General features: G+C 35.6%; 1 protein-coding gene across 7 annotated transcripts in view; it reads right to left on the reverse strand.

The window, feature by feature from the left end:
- The window catches only part of DPP10 (dipeptidyl peptidase like 10), a 1,417,029-nt gene that overhangs the window by 84,350 nt on the left and 1,311,564 nt on the right, over positions 1-21,115 (reverse strand). For all 7 annotated transcript variants that reach the window (XM_027590078.2, XM_027590077.2, XM_027590079.2 and 4 more), the window contains 2 exons: positions 8,889-9,012; positions 880-918 (listed from right to left, as the gene is read on the reverse strand). In XM_027590078.2, coding sequence (XP_027445879.1) covers positions 880-918; positions 8,889-9,012 — 163 coding nt within the window. The remainder of the gene's footprint in view (positions 1-879; positions 919-8,888; positions 9,013-21,115) is intronic.

A 21,115-nucleotide genomic window follows, 5' to 3' on the forward strand; every position in this document is an offset into this window, starting at 1 on the left:
GACACTTTAGAAGAGAATATTAAATAAAAGATTGCTGTAAAGAACAAAACAAATCGGGGCGCCTGGGTGGCTCAGTTGCTAAGCGTCTGCCTTCGGCTCAGGTCATGATCCCAGGGTCCTGGGATCGAACCCCGCATCGGGCTCCCTGCTCAGTGGGGAGTCTGCTTCTCCCTCTCCCACCCCCCTCATTGTGTCTCCTTTCTCGCTGTCTCTCTCTCTCTAATAAATAAATAAAAAATCTTAAAAAAACAAAACAAATCAAAAGCAAACCAAACATAACTCTTCCCTTTGCAAAAAATAGTGATGGAGTTAGTAGTAAAATGGGTTCAGCCATATTCAGATAATCTACTTGTGCTTCCTTCTGAAATGTCCAGTATGAGACCATGTTGTGGAGACATTTGGTAGTTATTCTATCGTTATCTGGATTCCAGCCTCATTTATATCATAAACTAGCAGCATCAGGACCTAGGATACATCTAAGGAAAGAAGCATTCATCTAAATAATCTCCACATAACCAATTTATGTGGAGGTTTTGTCAGTTTTCTGGGCAATTTGAGCAATGCTGATGGTTTCCAACTTTAATGGGTCACAACTTTTTCCTCTTTTCATCTACACAAAAGTTTACTTACATGAATGATCCTAAAAATGGATCCTAGTAGTTATTCTGCAACTTATACTCTATAGAAAACAAAAGTAGCCTTTTTATAAATGATGTCATAGAAAAGACAAGTCATAAATATTTTAATGGAAAAGTCTCAGTCTAACATAGCAAAGCCTAAAGTCATAATACTGAGATAACTTTTGAGAGAAGGTTCTCACATAGCAAACAATGAGCACAATGGCAAGAATGTGACCTAAAGCAACCGCCTATGCCATACCTGTTTGGAGAGCCACGTATCTGATGTCATCTCATATTTCTGAAAAGAAACAAGGAACTCCATGAAGCTTCTAAACATCAAAATGAGCATGCATCAATTTAACTTTTTTTACACATAGTCCTCTAGGCATTTTTTTTCCCCCTCTCTTCAACTGGTGAAATACCATGAGACATCCCATTGTCATTACTGATTTCAACTGAATGAGTAAATACAGAACTGGCATTAAATGATAATTTAATTATAAAATCTTTCCTTTGGTGAACTCCTTTAGAATTCCCAGTAGTATCACCAGGGATAGAAAATCATTTTCCAGTGCTGTTTGATTACCTCATTCAAACTGTTTTGAACCACTAGGCACTGTCTCTTTTCACCTCTAGGCATCATTGGGAAACAAAATTATTAAGTCCTTCAAAAGAACTGGGCAAACAGCCAGGAATAAAATGAAAAGGTAGATGTTCTTTCAACATTCAATCCACTCTCCATCATAGTCATATTCTTTTCTTCAGGAAAAACAGTTAAACATTTGAAAGGACAAAATTTTATGTTCCATTAATCTTACGAATGATCAGAACCAAGATCATATTTAACAAAGCAAAATGAGATTAATTTAATCTCAAGTTAAATATGTATAGATACAATAAATTTTACTAGTACCGTTTACATATAGGAACTTGCGAAAATCTTGTACTTTAAAAAATGAGTCTATAATAAAAATATTTAAATGAAAACTAAATCACTTGCAAATTTTATCTATATGCGGAGATATTAATTTCAAATTGTTATTAATTATTTATAGGGTTTTTTTTTTTTACCAGTTTCCTCTTTTAAAGCCATATTAATACATTGTAATCAAACACTTTCTCTTTTCAGGGCCTGTTTTTATTTTTGTTTATTTCACTAGATTTTGCTACATATAGTTATAAAGGAAACATCTAACTAAATTGTTCCTTGATTTTCTATTTGCATCTCTGCAATAACCATCCTTCGTTATCTATAAAACACAGACACACGAAAAATATATCAATGCCACTTTTCATTAATATTACTAAGTTTTGTTAGAATCCATGGAAGTCCAAAGTTTCACATGCATTTATTTTCTTATTATTGCAATTATAGTAGAGAGTAAAATCTTTTTTTAAGTCCATACATAGATTAGAAATATACTAGAAATATAACAATATCAATAAGGTACCAAATCAATAATATGATAGAGTTCCTATATCTATTTTCTACTGAAGCATTTTGATACATTCTTGCCATTACCTATACAGATTATCATATAGAAAAGATGACAGGTTTCTCTAACTAGAATATATACATGCCAATTTCTAAATAATTTATATCAGCTGAATAAGAAACCATCCAGAATACTTTAACAAATAAATGGTGAAATCCTAGTCAGCCTATCAAAGATGATGAATACAAACTAAATGTAAAGAGCATTAGTCAAATCCAGTAAGTAAATGGCTCACTCATCAACTTTATCTCCACATCTATGCTCATCACTCCAATCAAAGACAAATTTCTTCCCTCTTTCCCTTTTATATACCATTTAAAAACTATGTTTTAATATTGGAGTATAGTTTGCATATAGTGATATGTACACCTCTAAAGTGTTTTTGATGAGTTTTGACAGATATATTTACATCCCATCAAGATAAAAGATCTTTACACTTCCTGATACCTTTTCTCATGTCCCTTCCCAAAGGTTCGAAAAAGGCAGTCAGTCTTCTGAAATAGTTCCCCATAGATTAGTATTGCCTATTTTCGAAGTTCAGATAATTGAAATTATGTATTATGTACTCTTTTGAGTGGGACTTCTTTTACACTGTGTTTTTGAGATGCACGCATATTGCTGGGCATATCAGTATTCCGTCTCTTTTTAAATTGCTGAGAATTCTGTTGTATAGATATGGCCCATTTTACCCATTCCTTGTTAATAGATAATTAGATAGTTTCCAGTTTTTAGCTACGGTAAATAAAGCTTCCCTAAAGATTTTTTTTTTTTTTTTTTTTTTTTTTTTTTAGCAAATCCTTGGTGGATACAGGTTTTTTTCTTTTCCAAATATCTAAGAATGGAGTTACTGGAGTATGGAGTATGTCTGTATCTATCTGTACACACACACACACACACACATATATGTAATATACATTATAATAAATACGTTTTTATATGTGTATGTTTAACTTTACTTGAAACTGCAAAATCATTTTTTAAACTAGCTGTATCATTTTACACTTCTACTCTTGAAGAATAAGAACTGCAATTTTCTACATCCTCATCAATAATGTCACCTTTGTGTTGTTTTAATTTCGGTCATTCTAATGGTATGTAGTATTATCTCATTATGATTTAATCTGTTTTCCTAATGTCCAATAATGTTGAATACTTCTTCATGCATTTATTACTTCCTTATGCATTTCTGTTCACATGTTTTGCTCTTTTTGGATTGTCTTTTCATTATTGAGATGTATATATTTCTTTGTCAGATACTCATTTTGCAAAATATTTTCTTCTAGACTGTGGTTAGCTGTTTCTTAACAGTGCCTTTGATGAGAAATTTCTGATTTTGATGATGTCTAATGTATTATTTTTTCTTTTATGATTAATGACTTTTTGCCTATTCAATATAGCAAACCTACATCCCATATTTTTATCTAGAAGATTGACACTATCATCTCTTAGATTTAGGACAGCAATTTATCTCAAATTGATTTTAGAACATGGTATATGATAGATGTCAAATAGCATAGCATTTTTCATGAGGTTCTTGATTGTTCCAGCACCGTTCTTCCCCCTTTGGATTGTCTTGGCACCTCTGTTAAAAATAAATTGATCATATAAATATGGATCTATTTCTGGAAACTCTATTAGTTCAGTTGATCTGTTTGTGTGTCCTTATGCCTCCACTGCAATCTCTCAGTTTCTGTTGCTTTCTAGTTATTCTTGAAATCCAGTAGTGCAACTTCTCCAACATTTTTTTGCTTTTTTACAAGGTTGTTTAGGTCATCAGGTTTTTTGCATTTCCATAAATATTTAGAACCTGCTTGTCTGTTTCTACCAGAAATTCCCAGTTCTTCTGGGAATTCATATTGTAGTGAAACTACGGTTAGTTCACTTTGAGTAGAATGCCATCTATAATATTCAGTCTTTCAATTCCAGCATGTGGTATAGCTTCTATTTATTCAGGTCTTCCTTAATGTGTTTCAAAAATGTTGTAGTTTTCAATATGGGGATTTTGCACACTATTTGTTAAAATTTATCCTTATGTATTTAATGTTTTAAAAATTTTAGTGGCATTTTTATTTTCCACTCTAATATGAGTACGTAGACACACATTTTGTTGTTTCTCAATTCCTTATTTTGAAAAAACTACAAACTTACAGAGAAGTTAAAAGACTCGTTCAAGAAACATCTGCATATCCTTTAAACATATTCCTCATTTATTTATATTTTGTTCCATTTGCTTTATTATTATATCTCTCGGCAGTTTCTAAACTATTTGAAAGGAAAGCAAAAGTATGTTTTTTTCAAAATCAATTAAAAGTTGTTAGAGATATACTTTTTTTCTAAATAATTTATAGAAATTTTGAGGCATTATATCCATCTACTCCTAAATAATTCATTAAGCATTTCTTAAGAAAATTACAGTATCCTGTATACTTACATGTTTTTTACAGTAAAATGATCAAAATCAGGAAGCCAAACAATTTAAGTTGGTACACTGACTTGTGAATTGTGACCCATTCTAGGTGTGTTTTGTTTTGTTTTGTTTGTAGATTTCTTACTTTTTATTTATGCAGTAATGCCATCTACAAATAAAGAGAATTTTATTTTTTCCTTACCAATCATCATGATATTTATTCCTTGCCAAGTTATTCTGGTTGGAGTCTCTAATAAAGTTTCCACACCACAGTGAGAATGTATATCCTTACCTTATTGCTGATATTAAGGTAAGTAAGGAAAGTATTTTACCATAGAGTATATCTTTGAGGTATTTTGTGGGTATCCCTTATCAAATTAAGGATATTTTTTCTATTTATTTATGTTGAAAGTGAATGAATGTTAAGTTTTGTCAACTGCTTTTTTTTTTCATCTACTGAGATACTTGTTTTTCTTCTTTTTTTTCTGTTAAAATAATGAATTACATTGATTGGCTTTCAATATTAAACCAATCATAAATTACCAAAATAAACACCATTTAGTCACAATGTACTATTCTCTATATTGCCACAGATGATATATTATGTTTAAGGAATTTTTTGTATACATGTTCATAAGATGTATCAGTCTAAATTGTTCTCATAATGTCCATGCCTAGTTTCGGTAATAGGATTATGCTATGCTTATAAGATGAACTGAAAAATTTCCTTCTCCACTTTCTGGAAATTGTAGTAATGGTAGAATTTATTCCCTTTTTTTCCAGTTTTATTGAGATATAATTGACATATAACATTGTATAAGTTTAGGGCATACATCATAATGATTTGATACATGTATATGTTATAAAGTAATTACTGCAAGTTTAGTTAACATCCATTACCCCACGTAACTACATTTTTTTTCCTTATGATGGGAACTTTTACTCTCTTAGCAATTTTCAAATATACAATGAAGTATTGTTAACTATAGTCATCATGTTGTGCTTTACATCCCCAGAAATTATTTATCTTGTAACTGGAAGTTTGTACCGTTTAACCACCTTCACCCAATTTCCCCACCCTCACCCTCACCTCTCGCAAACACAAGTCTAATCTCTTTTTCTGTTTTAATTTATTATTCCACATATAAGTGAGATCATAGAGTATTTGTCTTTCTCCATCTGACTTACTTCACTCAGAATAAATGCCCTCAAGGTTCCTCCCCTGTTGTCACAAATAACAGGATTTCTTTCTTTTTTATGGCTGAATATTATTCGTGTGTGTGTGTGTGTGTGTGTGTGTGTGTGTGTGTGTGTGTGACATTTTCTTTATCCATCCATCCACTGATAGACACTTGTTTTGTTTTGTTTCCCCCCTGTCCTGGCCATTATAAATAATGTGCAATGAACATGGGCTTGCAAATATATTTTGGGCGAGTGATTTCATTTCCTTCAGATACATACCCAGAATTTGAATTGCTGGATCATATGGAAGTTTTATTTTTAATTTTTTGAGGATCTGCCATACTGTTTTCCATAATGACTGTACCAATATGCATTCCTACCACAGGGCACAGGGTTCCCTTTTCTCCACTTCCTCACCAGCAATTACCTCTGGTCTTTTTTTATACTAGCCATTCTAACAGGCATGAGGTGATAATTCATTCTGATTTCGATTTGCATTTCCCTACTGATTAGTGATGTTGAGCAACTTTTCCTATACCGTTGTCTATCTGAATATCTTTTCTGGAAAAATGTCTATTCAGGTCCTTTGCCCATTTTTAAATTAGATTATTGGGGGTTTTGTTTGTTTTGTTCATTTTTGTTTTATTTTGCTATTGAGTTGAATGAGATTTTTAAATATATTTTAGATATTAACCCCTTATCAGATATATGATTTGCAAGCATGTTCTTCCGTTCCACAGGTTGGCTTTTCATTTTGTTGACTGTTTCTTTTACTGTGCACAAGACTTTTAGTTTGACAGTTTTGATTTACTTATCCATTGACTTTTAAAAAAATAAAAACTAGAAGATATTTTTATTTTATTTTACTCATATATTTGTCATTTGGGGCATCTTTCTTTCCTTCATTTAGATTTGAGATTTCATCTGATGCTATTTCTTTCAGACTGAATAACTTCATTTCATGTTATTTATGCAGATCTACTTGTGATGAATTATCTCAGCTCTTATTTATCTGAATATGTCTGTCTTCATTTTTGAAAGATACTTTCATAGGATATAGACTTCTCATTTACACTGTTTTTCTTCCAGTCTTTTAAAAATGTATTCCACTGCTTTCTGGCTTCTATCATTTCAGATGAGAGAGAGGTAGTAATTTTCGTCATTCTGTTCCCCCATATGTAGTATGTCTTTCTTTCAAGCTGTTTTAAAATTTTTCTCTTAATCTTTGGTTTGCAATAATTTGAATATTATGTGCCTACTTATTTTGTTTTTATCCTTTTTGTTCTATGCTAACTTAGATATATGGGTTATTGGTTTTTCTTCAAATTTGGGATATTTTAAGTCATTATTCTTTTTTTTTTTTTTTTCTGCCCCAGTATCTCAAATCTTGCCTTCCGTGTGTATTACATCCCACATATACAACAGCTCAAATTATTCCGTATGTCACTAAGGCTTTGTTCATTTTTTTCCAGTCTTTTTTTCCCTCAGCACTTCAGTTTGGAGTGTGTTTATTTCCCTGACTACAACAATGTCCAATTTGTATTTAACCTCTCCAGATAATTTTTCATTTCAGATACTGTTCTTTTAGTTTCTGAAATTCCATTGTTCTGTATTTTATAGTTTGTTTCTCTACTGAAATATCTCATCTATTTATTAATTAGGGCCTCCCTTTAATTTGCTAAATATCTTTCAAACAGCTTTAAAAAATCTGTATCTGTTAATTCTAATATCTCTATTCTGTGTAAGTCTGCTCTTATAGCTATTTTTAGGGGGAGGTAGGCAGGTTACATTTTCAATATTCCTACATATATAGTATGTTTTGATTGTGTAATTGATATTTTAAATTTTAATTCTCCATTTCAAAGAGTAAACTTTGTTCTAGGAAGACAGATAATTTATAGGCATGCACTTGATCCTTTCCAGCTTTGATATAAAGGTTTATTGTAAGGAGTATAGAACAGCCTTATTTCTAATGCATTTTTCTTTCTGGACTGTGAGTTGAATGCAAAGGGTTTTCAACGAGAGCTCTCCAATTTTGCTGTTCAGCACTCCAAAGTCTCCAAGCATTGTGCAACCTGCAGATTCTCTATTTGCTTCTCTCTCATACAAGACATGAAGCATGTCTTGTACTTGCACAGTTAAGCATTGAGCTAAAGTCTTAAGAGGTCCTTTACATAGATTGCCGGAGCTCTTCTCTCTATAGCTCCAAATCTTGTGGTACTAGTTCACTTGCAAATTTCAGCCACCACAATAGCCTCAAACTGATTCTCCCTGCCTACGTGGATCAGTTGATACCACTGTGCTTTTCTAGGGCTCCATTAGCTTGCACTGAGGTCTCAGTGTGTCCCCTACAGGAAGCTAGGGTTCTCTTATATATTTACATTATTTCACTTTTTATGTCCTGATCCTGCTATTGTCCAATATCTGAGAATAGAAGTTTAATTCATTTTGTAGAGTTTTAAAGTTGACTACAGCAGAGATGCTAGGCTGGCAACATTTACTCCATCCTATCCAGAAACAGAAGTTTGAAAATTCTGTTGTTAAACAATTGGGAATACTTTACTAAGTACCAATACAGGCATATACACTATAACAATTTAAACTGGTTACAGTATACCCTCTGTTAAGAACTTTAATAATTACACATACAAGATTTATTGCAGAGCTTATAAAAACTGATTATAGAAATAGAAATACAACCTGCTTCCAAAACACAATGGTTCAAGGACCAGTGTTTTGTTTTTTTTTTACTCCTCTTATTTAATTTAAAAACAGACACTGTCCATTATTTTAGAAGACTAATGTGAACTACCAAAAAAAAATGGAATTTTCGGAACATGTTTGAAGAAGACAGGAAAAACATTCTACATTCTCAAGGTAATCAAACTCAAAATATGGAGAGAAAGACGTATTTCAGAATTAAACTAATGTGGCTTAGACTCCCCTTCATACACGAATTCATTTTTTTACAGTTTGGTTTGTTCTCTTGTGCTTATCCATATTTCTCACTTCGAAGTTTGGATGATCTATGGATTAAACTATATACTTCTAATAGAATGACTCTTTCCCAACTACCTCTGGGAGTTAAATATTGGTCTTTGTACAATGGATTGCCTGATATCCCTTTGAGAGTAGCATAAAGTACTTCATTTTAAGCATAAGAGAAAAGTGCATTATACTCACTCTACTGCAAGCGCCAGTGGTAGTCTGACAGACCGTGAGGATGGAGATGTTCTGAGGCCGGTTTAACCATCTGACCACCGTCTTGGTATTGCTTACCCATTTAACCATGGTGATATAATATTCTCTAGTTTGGAAACAAAAAATAATTTACATTTAGAGCCAGAGAACCTGTATAGTACCAATAGTATACACTTGTCATTTCATATGCAAGGATAAATGAAACACTGCAAGGATGCCATATCATATTAATTTCTATTTATGTATAAGTACACATCTGCTATTCTGAATAATCACATATATAAATACAAATGTGTGTATATGTATATAAACATGTGTACATATACATACACATACAAATGTACCAAGAATTTAAGAATAAATCTGAAAGTGAATAATATCCCAGAAAGGAAATCTTTAGAAAAATAAAAATAATCAAGATGATACACATTTATGATTTTTTTAAACTGTCTATTGATTAGCACTAACGTGTGCAATCAGCATACATTTTTAAGCTATATTCTATTTTTGTAAAAAATACAATCACTAATCAATTAAAAGGCACAACTTATTCTTCACTTAATAATTATTTCTTATGCATGATCTCCATGTTATTTCACTTTATCCTGGGGACTTTACCATGACAGAGCAATTAGTTTTTATTTATTTATTTTTGTGTGTGTGGTCTTTCTCAATTGTGAGCCAAGGGCCAGTCCCAATCCTATTCATTATACACACACACACACACACACAGACACACACATATACATATATATTAATTTTTAAAATCTTTATTTGAAACAGTTTAAAACAAAGAAGGAATTAAAATGAAGGAGATGAGGGACTACTGAATTTTCAGTATAGTGAGAATGCTAATTACTAGAGCCTATGATGTTCTCAAGGCTATTTCTAGATTGGGAAAGCTTTTATTTTTCCTACAGTTAGTTTATATTTCTTTCATTGTAGAGTCTATGATTGGAAATTTACATACTATATCAAAAAACCCTCAACCCACACAGACAAAATGCAGTGGTCAATACTGATTCAATTTATGATAAAAAGAAAAAAAAAACCTTTCCAACAAATTTGCCCAGTTTCAGAACAGATGAGATGATTTAAAGTGCCATCTGTGAGCACTGTCTTAAAATTAATCCACCCAGGGGCTCCTGGGTGTCTCAGTCAGTTAAGTGCCCAACTCTTGGTGGTGATCTCATGGGTTGTGAGATCAAGAACCATTTCAGGCTCCACACTAAGTGGGGAGTCTGCTTGAAGATTCTCCGCCCCCCCACAAAATAAATAAATAAATCTTTAAAAAAAGCACCAGTTTTTATGTGACTTAGAAAAAAATCATGTATGGGGAGAAAAGCTTTGTAATACAAATCACCTGTCCTTAGACACATGTGGGTTAGACATCTAGCTACATGAATCTTACATTTCTAACATTTCTGAATAGCTACTGCTTCCTCCAGAAAACCAGTTAGCCCATCAAAGTGAAGATGTCAGCAGAAGGGCAAGCAAAACATAGCATACAGTGAAACCTACCATATTTTCTTCAACAATCTCTTCAAAACATCAGACAACTTTCAAAACCAGCTAAGTCTCACTTCGAAATGCCAAGAAACTCAGGGAAATCATAACATAAAGTTCCCTAAATAGTTAACAAAGACAACTTTGAATCACTTGTGCAACTGGTTTAGGATTAATCTTTGGCCAAATGAGAGGCCCTTGTGATTCTTCAAAGAATGATATTCTGTTCATTTTTACTGTGTTTTTGTTTAAACTGATTTATTTTGCATGCATTATCATGTTCAGCAGTATGAATATTAAAAAGGGGAAATATAGATATTAACCTTCAATGGATTTATCTAGAGAATTTAGCAGGGAGGAAAATGATAATGGATACTATAATCAGGAAAAAAAATGCTGAATTCTGACAATATATAATTCCGATTAATTGGTGTAAATGTTTAGAATTGAAGTAAAAAATAATTTGGTTATTGTAAACAACTGACCAAAGACTGCAAAATCAAGTTTATATTTATAGAAAATTCTAGATAGAACTGGTATATATAAATTTTCAAACCCAATCAGGAATGTGTTAGTTAGCTAAAGTGAGTAATATTACATATTGTGTCAAATGAGATGACAACCAAAATGAATAATTTTTAAAATAAATAACAACTGCAATAACAAAACATAATTTAAATATTCATCTTGAGTGTTTTCACTTTCAAAGTAGCCCTCAAGTGTAATGTTGCAAGAACATCTTCTTCATAATGTCTTCACAAACACTGACACATATTTATTATCTATAATGGAAAATCTTGACTAAAAGGATTTCATATTAGAAAAGCAACTAAAATTCAACCAATGCAAATCTGGTGAATAAGTGATTTTTTTTAAGGGGAACACTAATTTAGGTGTAAAATTAAGTTAAAATAATTAATTCATAGTTAACACCACTTATCCTTCTCTTTGATTAAATAATGTGATTATTTTATGTGTTTGTATATAATGTATCTAATGCCTATAAGCAGAATTTAGCGTGATGTGCAGTATCTTAGTATAGACCTTATTTATAATCTGAAAGATAAGAGTTGTCCCCAAAATTGAATTTATAAGGTTTTTCAGGGATAATTTCAAGCCACTGAAATTTCCATGATAAAGTGTTGGGATTATCTAAAATGAAAGTTAAAATAGAGCTTGACACACAGGAAGTAAGACACATCCTGCCTGTATTCTTTCTTTCCTTGTTCCAGGATCCTAGGTTCAACTCTCCTTAGTTTGCTCATAAGTAATCAGGCTTCCTCTGAATGAGGGATTAGGGAAGGGCCCTTACCTGGAAATCACACTCCTTGGGCTGCCTGCTGCTGATGTGGCTGTCCTCCTGGAACTCCATTTCATGAACACATTAGATCTGGTGTCCCACGACCAGTGACTAGCAGAACTGTCCCCTCCTTATAACTGGCTTTCCTGCTTGTTCCTAGTCTCCATGGCTCTGGATTACCCAGGAAATCCACAAGGAGCTCATCCTCTTGAGCCACAGAGACACAGACAAGCGGGTTAGAGGGATTGCACTCAAGTCAAGAAAGACTTTGTATCAGGTGGGCAGTCTGGCACAAAAGGTCTAATTGTTCACAAGGGTATGTGGAATGGAGGACCCAGCATCATCAGCAGACAGGTACTATGTTAGAAGTCACACCTGTGTTTTCACTGGCTTTCTGTCCAATCACTACTCTGTGTTCACAACATAATCTTTGTATACATATAGTTGCACTGAGCTCACTCTCTTCCAGATAATCCAGGATCTCTACCCATAACTGTACTGTAATGGCATGCATGACCAACTCATAGCTAGTGATCTGCAAAGACCTTTGTTAATAACTATGAATTACTTAAGAAGGGTCATTTAGGACATTTCCATGAACACAGAAAAATTTCTTAATTTGATTTGTTTTGTAAGACACAAATATACCTTGGCAGAAAAAAAAAAGATGTAGACAAGGCATACTTCAATGATACAGGAAGAAAATCATGGTGCTATCAAGCCCAGGTGACAGGTAATATGACAATGCCACTTCAGTGATACATGCTAAGAATAATGGGTCACAAAGGGTGGGTGACTGAAGAAAGATTTCAAATAAAATAATGTCAAAGACACAGAGTAAGAAGAAACCAAAGACAAAACGCTACCTTAACCCTTCAGCCTGGAGATATCTGAATACAAACGACAATCACTTCCTCAAAACAATGTGACAAAAGCCAACCTGTGGAAAAATCTACATGACTCATTACTATAAAAAATCATTCCAACAGGGGGTGCCTGGGTGGCTCAGTCAGTTAAGCTTCTGACTCTTGATTTCGGTTCAGGTTGTAATTTCAGGGTCATGAGATGACATTTTATAAAAATTTATGAAATGTTCCTTCCCCTTAAGATGAGATGAATCATCAAACTCCCATATGGATCTGGAAAGTTCATGAAGCGGCATTATCTGAGTTCCTACTGTGCTACATACTGAAGAATCCAAACAGACAATAATTAAATAAAGATAAGAGTACAAGCTGAATTCCTATTGAAGAAAAGTTGTATTCATGATCTGAATTTGTTGATAAAGGATCTTTAGCTAAATCACAAATATATTTTTTGAAAAAATGAAGGGGTGTGGGGGAAAGAAAATGGGAAAGAAATTATGTCTTTCTCCAAGTTATGGTATCCTTTAATCTTTTTTTAATTTTTTTATTGTTACGTAAATCACCATACATTACATGATTAGTTTTTGATGTAGTGTTCCATGATTCATTGTTTGTGTGTAACACCCAGTGGTCCATACAGAACGTGCCCTCTTTAATACCCATCACCAGGCTAACCCATCCTCCCACCCCCCTCCCCTCTAGAACCCTCAGTTTGTTGTGCAGAGTCCATCGTCTCTCATGGTTCATCTCCCCCTGTGATTTGCCCCCGTTCATTCTTCCCATCATGCCATCTTTTTTTTTTTCTTAACATATATTGCATTATTTGTTTCAGAGGTACAGATCTGTGATTCAATAGTCTTGCACAATTCACAGCACTCACCATAGCACATACCCTCCCCCGTGTCTATCACCCAGCCACCCCATCCCTCCCACCCCCGTCCAAAACCCCCCAGTTTGTTTCCTGAGATTAAGAATTCCTCATTATCAGTGAAGTCATATGATACATGTCTTTCTACGATTGACTTATTTTGCTCAGCATAACACCCTCCAGTTCCATCCACGTCGTTGCAAATGGCAAGATCTCACTCCTTTTGATGGCTGCATAATATTCCAGTGTGTGTGTGTGTGTGTGTGTGTGTGTGTGTGTGTGTGTGTGTGTGTGTGTATACCACCTCTTCTTTATCCATTCATCTGTCGATGGATATCTTAGCTCTTTCCACAGTTTGACTATTGTGGACATAGCTGCTAAACATCGGAGTGTACGTACCCCTTCGGATCACTACATTTGTATCTTTGGGGTAAATACCCAGGGTGCCTGGGTGGCTCAGTTGGTTAAGCGACTGCCTTCGGCTCAGGTCATGATCCTGGGGTCCCGGGATCGAGTCCCGCATCAGGCTCCCTGCTCAGCAGGGAGTCTGCTTCTCCCTCTGACCTTCCTCCATCTCATGCTCTCTCTCTACCATTCTCTCTCTCTCTCAATAAATAAATAAAAATCTTTAAAAAAAAAAAGATGTTTTGGGGTAAATACCCAGTAGTGCAATTGCTGGATTGTATGGAAGCTCTGTTTTCAACTGTTTGAGGAACGTCCATACTGCTTTCCAGAGTGGTTGCACCAGCTTGCATTCCCACCAACAGTGTAGGAGGGTTCCCCTTTCTCCGCATCCCCACCAACATCTGTCGTTTGCTGACTTCATAATTTTAGCCATTCTGACTGGTGTGAGGAGATATCTCATTGATGTTTTGATTTGGATTTCGCTGATGCTGAGTGATGGTGAGCACTTTTTCATGTGTCTGTTGGCCATTTGGATGTCTTCTTTGGAAAAATGTCTGTTCATGTCTTCTGCCCATTTCTTGATTGGATCGTTTATTCGTTGGGTGTTGAGTTTTAGAAGTTCTTTATAATTTTGGATACTAGCCCTTTATCTGATATGTCATTTGCAAATATCTTCTGCCATTCTGTTGGTTTCCTTTTGGTTTTGTTGACTGTTTCTTTTGCTGTGCAAAAGCTTTTTAACTTGAAGAAGTCCCAATAGTTCATTTTTGCCCTTGCTTCCCTTGGCGATGTTTCTAGGAAGAAGTTGCAGTGGCTGAGGTCGAAGAGGTTGCTGCCTGTGTTCTCCTTCAGGATTTTGATGGACTCCTGTCTCACATTTAGGTCTTTCAACCATTTTGAGTCTGTTTTTGTGTGTGTTGAAAGGAAGTGGTCCAGTTTCATTCTTCTGCATGTGGCTGTCCAGTTTTCCCAACACCATTTGTCTTTTTTCCATTGGACATTCTTTCCTGCTTTGTCAAAGATGAGTTGACCATAGACTTGAGGGTCCATTTCTGGGCTCTCTATTCTGTTCCATTGATCTATGTGTCTGTTTTTGTGCCAGTACCATACTGTCTTGATGATGACAGCTTTGTAATAGAGCTGGAAGTCCGGAATTGTGATGCCACCAGCTTTGCTTTTCCTTTTCAACATTCCTCTGGCTATTCAAGGTCTTTTCTGGTTCCATACAAATTTTAGGATTGGTTGTTCCATTTCTTTGCAAAAGTGGATGTTATTTTGATGGGGATTGCACTGAATGGGTAGATTGCTCTAGGTAGCATTGACATCTTCACAATATTTGTTCTTCCAATCCATGAGCATGGAACATTTTTCCATTTCTTTGTGTCTCCCTCAATTTCTTTCATGAGTATATTTTTCTGAGTACAGATTCTTTGCCTCTTTGGTTAGATTTATTCCTAGGTATCTTATGGTTTTGGGTGCAATTGTAAATGGGATTGACTCCTTAATTTCTCTTTCATCTGTCTTGTTGTTGGTGTATAGGAATGCCACTGATTTCTGTGCATTGATTTTATATCCTGCCACTTGACTGAATTCCTGTATGAGTTCTAGGAGTTTTGGGGTGGAGTCTTTTGGGTTTTCCACATAAAGTATATCATCTGCAAACAGTGAGAGTTTGACTTCTTCTTTGCCGATTTGGATGCATTTTATTTCTTTTTGTTGTCTGACTGCTGTGGCTAGGACTTCTAATACTATGTTGAATAGCAGTGGTGATAGTGGACATCCCTACCACGTTCCTGACCTTAGGGGGAAAGCTCTCAGTTTTTCCCCATTGAGAATGATATTCGCTGTAGGTTTTTCATAGATGGCTTTTATGACATTGAGGTATGTACCCTCTCCCTATAATCTGAAGAGTTTTGATCAAGAAAGGATGCTGTACTTTGTCAAATGGTTTTTCTGCATCTATTGAGAGGATCATATGATTCTTGTTCTTTCTTTTGTTAATGTATTGTATCACGTTGATTGATTTGCGGATGTTGAACCAACCTTGCACCCCAGGGATAAATCCCACTTGGTCATGGTGAATAATCCTTCTAAAGTACTGTTGGATCCTATTGGCTAGTATTTTGGTGAGAATTTTTGCATCCATGTTCATCAAGGATATTGGTCTGTAAGTCTCCTTTTTGATGGTGTCTTTGGTTTGGGGAATCAAGGTAATGGTGGCCTCATAAAACGAGTTTGGAAGTTTTCTTTCCATTTCTATTTTTTGGAACAGCTTCACAAGTATAGGTATTAATTCTTCTTTAAATCTTTGGTAGAATTCCAGGGGAAGCCATCTGGCCCTGGGCTTTTGTTTGTGGGGAGATTTTTGATGACTGCTTCAATCTCTTTAGTGGGTATAGGTCTGTTCAGGTTTCCTATTTCTTCCTGGTTCAGTTTTGGTAGCTGATACATCCCTAGGAATGCATCCATTTCTTCCCTCTTACCTGATTTGCTGGCATATAGTTGCTCATAATATGTTCTTATAATTGTTTGTATTTTTTTGGTGTTGGTTGTGATCTCTCCTCTTTCAGTCATGATTTTGTTGATTTGGGTCATTTCTCTTTTCTTTTTGATCCGTCTGGCCAGGGGTTTATCAATCTTGTTAATTCTTTCAAAGAACCAGCTCCTAGTTTCGTTGATCTGTTCTACTGTTCTTTTGGTTACTATTTCATTGATTTCTGCTCTGATCGTTATTATTTCTCTTCTCCTGATGGGTTTAGGCTTTATTTGCTGTTTTTTCTCTAGCTCCATTAGGTATAGGGTTAGGTTGTGTATTTGAGACCTTTCTTGTTTCTTGAGAAAGGCTTGTATTGCTATTTACTTTCCTCTTAGGACTACCTTTGCTGCATCCTAAAGATTTGAAGAGTTGTGTTTTCATTTTCCTTGGTTTCCATGATTTTTTTAAATTCTTCTTTAATTTCCTGATTGACCCATTCATTCTTTAGTAGGATGCTCTTTAGCCTCCATGGATTTGAGTTCTTTCCGCCTTTCCTCTTGTGATTGAGTTCTAGTTTCAAAGCATTGTGGTCTGAAAACATGCAGGGAACAATCCCAGTCTTTTGTACCAGTTGAGACCGGATTTGTGACCTAGGATGTGATCTATTCTGGAGAATGTTCCATGGGCTCTAGAGAAGAATGTGTATTTAGTTGCATTGTGATGGAATGTTCTGAATATACCTGTGAAGGCCACTTGGTTCAGTGTGTCATTTAAAGTCTTTATTTCCTTGTTGATCTTTTGCTTAGATGATCTGTCCATTTCAGTCAGGGGGGTGTTAAAGTCCCCCACTATTATTGTATTGTTGTCCATGTGTTTCTTTGCTTTTGTTATTAATTGCCTTGTATAATTGGCTGCTCCCATGTTAGGGGCATAGATATTTATAATTGTTAGATCTTCTTGTTGGATAGACCCTTTAAGTAGAATATAGTGTCCTTCCTCATCTTTTATTAAAGTCTTTGGCTTAAAATCTAATTTGTCTGATATAAGGATTGCCACCCTAGCTTTCTTTTGGTGTCCATTAGCATGGTAAATGGTTTTCCCCACCCTCACTTTCAATCTGGGGGTGTCTTTGGGTCTAAAATGAGTCTCTTGCAGACAGCATTTCGATGGGCCTTGTTTTTAATCCAATCTGATAGCCTGTGTCTTTTGATCGGGGCATTTAGCCCATTTACATTCAGGGTAACTATTGAAAGATATGAATTTAGTGCCACTGTATTGCCCGTAAGGTGACTGTTACCGTATATTGTCTGTGATCCTTTCTGGTCTATGCTGCTTTAGGCTCTCTCTTTGCTTAGAGGACCCCTTTCAATATTTCTTATAGGGCTGCTTTTGTATTTGCAAATTCCTTTAGTGTTTGTTTGTCCTGGAAGCTTTTTATCTCTCCTTCTATTTTCAAAGACAGCCTAGCTGGATACAGTATTCTTGGCTGCATATTTTTCTCATTTAGTGCTCTGAAGATATCATGCCAGTCCTTTCTGGCCTGCCAGGTCTCTGTGGATAGGTCTGCTGCCCACCTAAGGTTTCTACCATTGTAGGTTACAGATCTCTTCTCCCGAGCTGCTTTCAGGATTTTCTCTTTGTCTCTGAGACTCGTAAGTTTTACGGTTAGATGTCGGGGTATTGACCTATTTTTATTGATTTTGAGAGGTGTCTCTGTGCCTCCTGGGTTTTGATGCCTGTTTCATTCCCCCAATTAGGGAATTCTCTGCTATAATTTGCTCCAATATACCTTCTGCCCCTCTCTCTCTTTCTTCTTCTTCTGGGATCCCAATTATTCTAATGTTGTTTTGTCTTATGGTATCGCTTATCTCTCAAATACTGCCCTCATGATCCAGTAGTTGTTTATCTCTTTTTCTCAGCTTCTTTATTTTCCATCATTTGGTCTTCTATATCACTGATTCTCTCTTTTGCCTCATTTATCCTAGCAGTTAGCACCCCCATTTTTGATTGCACCTCATTAATAGCCTTTTTGATTTTGACTTGGTTAGATTTTAGTCCTTTTATTTCTCTAGAAAGGGTTTCTCTAATAACTTCCATGCTTTTTTCAAGCCCAGCTAGTATCTTTAAAATCATGATTCTGAACTCTAGGTCCGACATCGTACTAATGTCCATATTGAGTAGGTCCCTGGCAGTCGGTACTACCTCTTGATCTTTTTGTTCAGGTGATTTTTTCCATCTTGTCATTTTGTACAGAGGAGAAGAGGTGAATGAGAGAACAAAATGCTAACAGGGTAACAACGTTCCCAGAAAATATACTCTAAACAAATCAGAGAAGCCCTGCAACTGGGGGAAAATAAAGGGTAAGAAAGAAAAAAGAAAAAGGAAAAAGAAAAAGATAAAAAGAAACCAAAACAGAAAAAAAACAAAAAAACAAAAAAACAGAATATGATCAAATATGATCAGGCTAGTTCATAGATCAGTGCCACACACTAGATTTTGGGTGTATTTTGGTTTGTTAGAAGAAAGTGCTTCCCAAAATTTTAAAGAAAGAAAAACTTATATATGTACAAAATTAAGGGTTGATACAATGAAGGGATGGAATATGACTGTAAAGATGAAAATTATAAAAATATTTTATAAAAGGATTTGATAAGTTGTTTGAAAAAAGAAAGAAGAGGATTTAAAAGAAAAAGAAAAAAGGGAGAGAATGTGATCAGGCAGGAGACTAGAACAAAGCTATACACTAGAGATTTAGGGTATATTTTGATATTTAGAAGAAACTGTATCTCAAAATTTTAAAGAGAGAACAACATATATATATATATATATATATATATATATGCCAAAAATAAGAGTAACTACTATGAAGGGATAGAAAATGACTCTAAAAATGAAAAATAAAAATGTTTTTTTAAAAAAGGGATTGATAAGATGTTGGTTGAAAAAGGGAAAAAGAAAAATTCAAAAAGAAAAAAAGACAACAAAAGACAGTAAAAAAAAATTTAACTTTGAAAGACTACAGAATCATGGTAAAAAAGCCATGGACTCTATGTGCAGTGTTCCCCTAGCTCTGGAGTTAGCTGTTCTCATTGATAGGTAAACTTGGTCTTGGTTGGCTGTTCTTGCTGATCTTCTGGGGGAGGGGCCTGTTGCCGTGGTTCCCAAATGTCTTTGCCGGAGGCGGAATTGCCCCACCCTTGGCTGGTCCTGGCTAAGTAATCTGCTGGGGTTTGCTCTCCAGATTTTTTGTTCCCTGCAAGCTTTCCGTTCGGCTTTGGAGGACGAGAATGAAAATGGTGGCCTCTCCATCTCCCCCTGGAGGAGCCGAGAACTTGGGGTCCCACTCCTCGCTTTGCCCCCAGAGAAAAGCAGTCAATCACTCCCGTCTCCCCGGTCTCCGGCCGCACTCTGTGCTTACCCGGCCTGTGACGGTGTGTTTCTGTCTCTGGCACCCGACCCTGTGTGGAGTCTCCAAACCCAGCAGATCCCTGCAGTGCGCTCCTGCGCAGCTTCTCCCGGGGGAGGAAGGGGAGTCTCCCTGGATCTGCCGCTTGTTGGGTCCCTGCTGCAGGAGCAGTGGCCCGACTGGGCCGCGGATCACAGTTTATGGCAACCCCGGGCTGAAAGCCTGTGCCTGAGCTCTGTCTCTGCAGCCGGCTTCCCCGCTCTGATACCTGGGAGCTCTCCTGCACTCAGGCACCCCCGGTCTTTCTGTGACCCCGAGGGTCCTGAGACCACACTGTCCCGTGAGGGTTCCACCCCCTGCTGAGCCACTGGAGCATTGTCCCTCAGAGGAGCCGACTTCTAAAAGTTCCGATTTTGTGCTCCGCAGCTCTATCACTCTATCACTTGCTAGAAGCGGCCGACGGAGGCCCCCTCCCCACTGTCTATCCTCCGGAATATCGCCTCGGATTCACTTCTCCGCATGTCCTACCTTCCAGAAAGTGGTCGCTTTTCTGTTCAGAGAGTTGTGGCTATTCTTTTCTTCAATCTCCTGTTGAGTTCATAGGTGTTCAGAATGGTTTGATCCCTATTCAGCTGAATTCCTGAGACCAGATGAAATCCAGGTCTCCTACTCCTCCGCCATCTTGCTCCCCCTTTTTAATTTCTTTTTAAAGCCGTATAAATGAATTGAAATTTATTTTACATTCTTTGATTAGAGTTTAAGTACCTGGTGTTAAGCAAGGTCTACTGAATGCTGGTTCTAGCTTGGAGACATATTTCTATTATACTTATAACATGAGTTGTTACAAATCAATCCATCAACCAAATAAACAGTCAACAGACCAAAACAAATGATTTAACATCTTCAAATTCTAAAAAATCTTGCTCTTTGGAGTGGGAGTCAAAGAATACAGTTTATAAGGTACCTCAAGTCATAAGAGGTCATCTTTCTATTTATCTTATAAATCTTCCTCCCTATTTAGGTGTGCACATATATATTCAATAATTATTATAGCCACCGTGGTGATTTTATGAGAGAAAAAAGTAGGATAAGAGATGAAGTTCAAGTTTAGTGGAAAAAAGGAAGGACCAAAAAGGGAAACAAAAAAAAAGATAGTTTATAACTGCACAGAGTAATAGAATATAATTCATTAATTGCCATATATATATCTAAACATAATGTAAAATATAGGTGCTTAGATAACATCCAAAAAAAGTAAACAAGTAAATTATTACAGAATGAAATAATTATTTGGGTATACTGTTAATTGAGAGTTTAAATAGAACCTCAAATGATATGAATAGCTACAAACACAACACAAACTCCAAAAAAAGAGAGAACAT

The sequence above is a fragment of the Zalophus californianus genome, chromosome 3 (genome assembly GCF_009762305.2).
Source record: "Zalophus californianus isolate mZalCal1 chromosome 3, mZalCal1.pri.v2, whole genome shotgun sequence".
Taxonomy (NCBI): Eukaryota; Metazoa; Chordata; class Mammalia; order Carnivora; family Otariidae; genus Zalophus; species Zalophus californianus.